General features: G+C 44.2%; 1 protein-coding gene across 2 annotated transcripts in view; it reads right to left on the bottom strand.

The window, feature by feature from the left end:
* LOC111972552 (solute carrier family 22 member 6-A-like) overlaps positions 1-5,909 on the bottom strand; it is a 13,995-nt gene continuing 8,086 nt past the window's right edge. The window contains exons 4-10 of one of the 2 annotated variants that reach the window (XM_023999561.2): positions 5,615-5,783; positions 5,080-5,203; positions 4,255-4,361; positions 3,238-3,449; positions 2,588-2,696; positions 1,813-2,025; positions 1-1,287 (exon numbers count right to left, since the gene is read on the bottom strand). In XM_023999561.2, coding sequence (XP_023855329.1) covers positions 1,209-1,287; positions 1,813-2,025; positions 2,588-2,696; positions 3,238-3,449; positions 4,255-4,361; positions 5,080-5,203; positions 5,615-5,783 — 1,013 coding nt within the window. In that variant the 3' untranslated portion in view covers positions 1-1,208. The remainder of the gene's footprint in view (positions 1,288-1,812; positions 2,026-2,587; positions 2,697-3,237; positions 3,450-4,254; positions 4,362-5,079; positions 5,204-5,614; positions 5,784-5,909) is intronic. The other variant, XR_011480873.1, reaches the window with a different exon arrangement.

Genomic DNA, 5,909 nt, shown 5'->3' with positions numbered 1-5,909 from the left:
CAAATTTCACAGAGTTTATTATCAAATAGAAAAAATGGTTCCCTATTCAACTTGCATATGTGTGATATTTTGCATAATTGGTTCTCTCTGCTCTTTCACAGTGTGGACACTTGGGTCTTTATAGGAAATCACAATGCATGATGAACAGTAAGGCATTTGCTGGCTGGAACTGAGTTCACATCTCAAGGTGAACCTGTTAGGTATGAGCGGTACTGTAGGGGTGGGTAAACTGATAAGACAGGCACTCAGGAAGACCTACTAGGTAACAGACAGGGACGGCACGGGAGTGAGTTCCGATTCAGGAAGAGGGATGCACCAGCAAAAATATTTGGATAAAAAGAGCACAAGGCTATTCAAACCACACAAAGGTGTGTCCATGACAGTATACACTGAGTGTACAAAGCATTATAATATCCTAATCCTAATATTGACTTGCTCCCCCTTTGGTCCTAAGAACATCCATCATTCGTCAGGGCCTGGGCTCTCCAAGATGTCAAAAGCATTCCACAGCAATGCTGGCCCATGTTGAGTCTAATGCTTCCCACAGTTTTGTCAAATTGGCTGGATGTCACCTACTACCATGCTCTGTTCAAAGGCACTGAAATATTTTGTCTTGCCTATTCACCTCTGAATGGCACACATACACAATCCATGTCTCAAATGTCTCAAAGCTTCATAATCCTTCTTTAACCTGTCTCCTCCACTTAATCTACACCGATTGAAGTGGTTTTAACAGGTGACATCAATAAGGGATCATAGCTTTCACTTGGATTCACCTGGTCAGTCTGTCATGGAAAGAGCAGGTGTTCCCTAATGTTTTGTACACTCATTGTATACAGAAGCGAAGAAATGATATTTGGTACATAAATGAACTGTTACTACTGTACTTCATTATCAACCAATATATGAACTGATAGTCACCATACACATCTATATACTGTACATCTTTTCACAACAAAATAACATTTTTGAAATATAAAGCAAAACTGTATCAACATGTCAGTTAAGTGACATCATTGTCTTATGTACGAAACAGGAAGTAGCTTTACAAGCTACAACTATGTTCAAGCGCTCTTAGCAGATAGCTTACAATGCACAGTTGAGTTCCTTGGGCTAATGGTCTTTCCGCGTAGAAGTCATCCAGAAGACAGTACCACAGGTCTCAAAGTATCAGTGCGGACTGGTGGCTTGTCCCACTCCCAAGTTCTTCAGTTTATGATGTCTGGGTTCCTTGTTTCACATTCCTCATAGAGGTCTGGTTTCATGTTCCCTTCCTTTGAGTCCTCACTAGAAGAGACAAGGGGATATCCTTGGATTACTATTAACATCACATGAACATAACACCAGTTTAGCACCGTAATTAAGCAATAAGGCACGAGGGGGTGTGGTATATGGCCAACATACCATGGCTAAGGGCTTTTCTTAATCACTACACAACCTGTGCCTGTGCCTATATTGGCCATATACCACAAACCCTGAGGTGCCTTATTGCTATTATAAACTGGTTACCAACGTAATTAGAGCAGTAAAAAAAATATTTGTCATACCTGTGGTATACGGTCTGACATGCCACAGCTGTCAACCAATCAGCATTCAGGGCTCGAACCACCCAGTTTATAATAATAGGTATAGTACAATAATAAAGGTTGAAATGGCTACTAACCCAGGATTAGATGTTCATCCCTGGTTTCAAGTCTGTATCTCCAGAGTATAATATTGACAGATAAATACTAAGGAATTTAAAGTGTTAAATACTATATAATAGAATATTCCCTCTCTCTTCCCCTTCAGTGGACAAAAGAGGGTAAAGACCTGATGCTGGATCCCTCCACATCCTGGATGGTGTCAGCCAGGGGCTGGTGGACTGTCTCAGGCAGCAGCAGGGTGAGGGCTGCCCCTAGCAGAGTACACAGACCAAACAGAACCATAGGAGCCTTCTTACTGACACCCCTCAACAGGTAGATGATTGGGGCCAGGACTCCCCCTGCCCGGGCACACATGGAGCCCATACCGATCCCACTCTGCCTGAGGATCACATTGGAGACTTGTTCAGCCAAACTAACGTCACAACGTTATATTTAAAGTGCTGTAATAAAGACTGTGGATCAAGATTAGTCTCGCCAACATCCCAAAGCAATTACAGTACTTACTGCAAATGAATAACTTTGCATATCGAAAACAGAATACAATGAAAGAGGATTGTTAATACAGTCAAAACCCTCTTGAGCAGTTGTCTCAAACCTTATCAGAAGCTTGCGCTGACCCTAACATAAATCTACTGAGCCCAAGTTGGCTATTGCAATGTTACACACTGATGCCACAAGTTACACACTGTTACATACTGATGCCAGTTATCTTGCTCACGAAATACCTCAGCCCCCTCTCCACGAACAAAAGAAAGGTCACAGAGATACTGACTGAGTAGCGGAGAGGATTATTTAAACAACTCCAAAGATGGTTAGACTCATTTTGTGACCTCATGATCTACACCTGTTTGACTCTGCTGGAAACACGCCCAGACATCAGCAGTCCATATTAGTGATCAGAACACTACTTTTGACCGGAGCCCTATTGACCAGACGCTCACCTTATGACAGTAGGGAAAACCTCTGCTGAATAGATGTAGACTATGGACAGGGAGGCGGTGATCCCAAACTTTCCCACCATGGCCAGGACTGTTCTAATAATGGAGAGATCTGAGTGTGTGTGTGAGAGAGAGAGAGAAGTGATGGGGTTAGACGTTAAAGGGGTAAAGAGCTGGGCTGTGTATATGTATAGCACCTGCAACTCAAGTCTACATCCCTGTGGATCAATCCACCGCATTCCAACTGGAGACCGTAAACACCTAAGGTAGTGGCCTCGAGTGTGAGACTGACATGACTTCCCTGAGGGCCGCGGTGGGAGTTCTTGAACAACTCTTACTCCACATCCAGGAGGTTACGTCGGTGACAAACTCTGGCTATTACAAAAGGAGCTTGGTATCTACAAATAAATATTGTGKCTTGAATACCTTTTTCAGTTTCACAAAGACTTTCCATTGACACTAGCTAAACCCTAATAAACAGGGTTATAAAACAACACAACTATGGCATCATTCAATGTCAATAACTTCAGTCAACTGAAGTATTTTCAGTGCCAGGGGGACACTATAACTGATCATGTACCTCAGGATGTTTAGAAACAATACTTTAAAAGGCACATTAAAGGCAGCAGAGTTTTCTCTGGAAAGCTCCGTACCATCGGGAATGAAGACAGTGAGCAGGCAGGCTAGGCCTCCCACAACGAGGAAGGCTATCTGGGATATCCTCCTGGAGCGGTTGAGGGTGAAGAGAGTGATGGTGCGAGCAGGCATCTCCACCAGGCCAAAGATCAGCTGGGTCAGGTAGATGCTCATCCCAAAGTCAGAGATGTTTAGGGACAGGCCGTAGTAGACCAGCACGTTGACAAACCTGGACAGGCAGAGATGGAATGGTAGGGGAAACACTGATGAGGCAAAGAAGGGGTTAATAACACACTACTGTCACAGCAGTGAAACAAGGACTTCCTTCTTCCTCTGGTTTGCCACAAGTCTACCATGCAGAATAGAGAGCTACAGTACACAGGGTGAGAGATGAGAGGTTAATGTTGCAATGAATAGGAAATTAGAAGAACGTGTCTCTCTAGCCACAGACAGGGTAATACAACCCTGGCATAATCAAGGGACTTTTCTACCAGAGTAAAATTACAAAAAAGGCCTCCTCTAAATTGGACTGGATATGGAATATAACACAACATTTCACAATAGTGAAAAAGTTACGTCTATTGGCAATTTCTCTTCTCATTTCTCATGGCCTGGTAAGCTACGTAAAGTATTCACATTCGAATACTAATCCTCCAGTGTCACCTCGGTGAGTGGACACACTGCAATTCGAATGGCTTACACAACAAGCACAGGGACCTAAGGAGGCCTTGAGAAGATTGGTCAGTGAATAATTCTGCAAACTCCATTGGCATACCACATCAAGTGATCTACCCACAATAAAAAGAGTAGATGAAGATTAGAGTGTGTTCGACTGACGTGTGAGTGTTCGGCAGAAACCTAATTGAAACAGTTGATGATGTGATAAATGCTTGCCTGCCCCCAAGAGGCACGTGTCCTGACAAAGATCTACTGTATGTCTATTTCTCCCTCGATGACAGATTGTATTTGAGGCTTAATCGCTGTCAACTTCACAAGCAATTAGTGAACTGTGAAAAGAATGGCTGGACACTCACCACAGGTAAAACATGATCAATGAGCTCCTCCTCATTTTTGGAGTTCGGACCAGGTCAATGACTGTGTGTTTTGTCCTCTTCTCCATCTTCACCATGTCTTTGTACCCCTGGAAAATAACAAGAGCAGATTAGCCATGAGCATTTCACAGTGATGGTTATAAGTAAAGGAATGAGCTCATCCAAGCGATAAGCACACCAATGCAATTTATATAATGTTCATGCCCCACTGCATGCCTTACAGTATCGGGAAAACATGCAAAGCAATTTAACATGTGTAACCGATGTGAAATGGCTAGCTAGTTAGCGGTGGTGCGCGCTAATAGCGTTTCAATCGGTGACGTCACTCACTTTGAGACCTTGAAGTAGTGGTTCCCCTTGCTCTGCAAGGGCCGCGGCTTTTGTGGAGCGATGGGTAACGATGCTTCGTGGGTGACTGTTGTTGATGTGTGCAGAGGGTCCCTGGTTCGCAGTCGGGACGGGGCGAGGGGATGGACTAAAGTTATACTGTTACATTGATGCTGTTGACCGGATCACTGGTTGCTGCGGAAAAGGAGGAGGTCGAAAGAGCAAGAGCAAGGGCCGCGGCTTTTGTGGAGTGGTGGGTGACTTGTTGATGTGTGCAGAGGGTCCCTGGTTCGCGCTCGGGTCGGGGCGAGGGGACGGACTAAAGTTATACTGTTACACACGCTCAGGCTTTAGCGCTATTGCTCTTAACATTGCTTGTATATAGAAGTGTTGTTTTGCAAGTGCTTTTATCAAGGCTGTTGGAATTTCTCTCTATAGCAATTAGCCTGTGGACAAAACAACATAACCAACAAACCACACCTGACATATCTCTATGTCCTCCCGCAGGGGTTTGCCGTTCATTAGAGCTGCTTTCCTGACCAGATCCATGGCCTCCTCGTACCTCTGGTTGGCCATCAGCCACCGAGCCGACTTTGGTAGGACCCTAAGAAGGTGGAGGAGAGGTGTTCAATTGAGCCACACACATAATCAACTACATATGACAACGGGCATTAGTTTGACCCCATGGGAACAAGAGATACATGAAGTTACATTTAGCCATGAGGTAGGAAGTAGGCCAATACTTGTCCTAGAATATCAGGGAAAATATGCACACAAACGTGCAATTTAGATATACTTAGATATTCCCAAATGGCATGTCATGACCCATCTGGCTTGGATTATTGAAGACAAAAGGGTTCCTCTTCATTCTCTTGAAATTCTCCTTTAGTGGGTTGGCGTGCTAGCCTGGACTCCAAACTGAATGATCCTTTCATTTTACTGAAGATAATGAAAGTGAGTGATATTCAGTTTGTAGTCCAGGCTATAGGCATACTGCAGCTGGCCAGTGACTCACCAGATGTAGAAGATGAAGAGGAAGCCTGGTGCTGAGATGGCCAGCTGGAGTTTACGCCAGTCTCGGATGAGGTAGGCCAGGCCTGCCAGGATGATGTAGCCAAACCCAAAGAAGTAGTCGGTGATGATCCCAGCTAGCATGCGGTGCTTTGATCCTGTCCACTCTGTGCCTTTGGGCCACGAACAAATCAGTATAGAGAGTAGAAAACCAGCACCTTATCATCTTCATTTTGCTAAGACCACAAGTCAATAACTTTATGAATATTTAATGTATGTGCGTGTTTGTGAGTGTGTGA

The sequence above is a fragment of the Salvelinus sp. IW2-2015 genome, linkage group LG14, assembly GCF_002910315.2.
Source record: "Salvelinus sp. IW2-2015 linkage group LG14, ASM291031v2, whole genome shotgun sequence".
Taxonomy (NCBI): Eukaryota; Metazoa; Chordata; class Actinopteri; order Salmoniformes; family Salmonidae; genus Salvelinus; species Salvelinus sp. IW2-2015.
The sequence above is the reverse complement of the archived record's forward strand: the minus strand, read 5'-3'. Positions and strand labels throughout refer to the sequence as shown.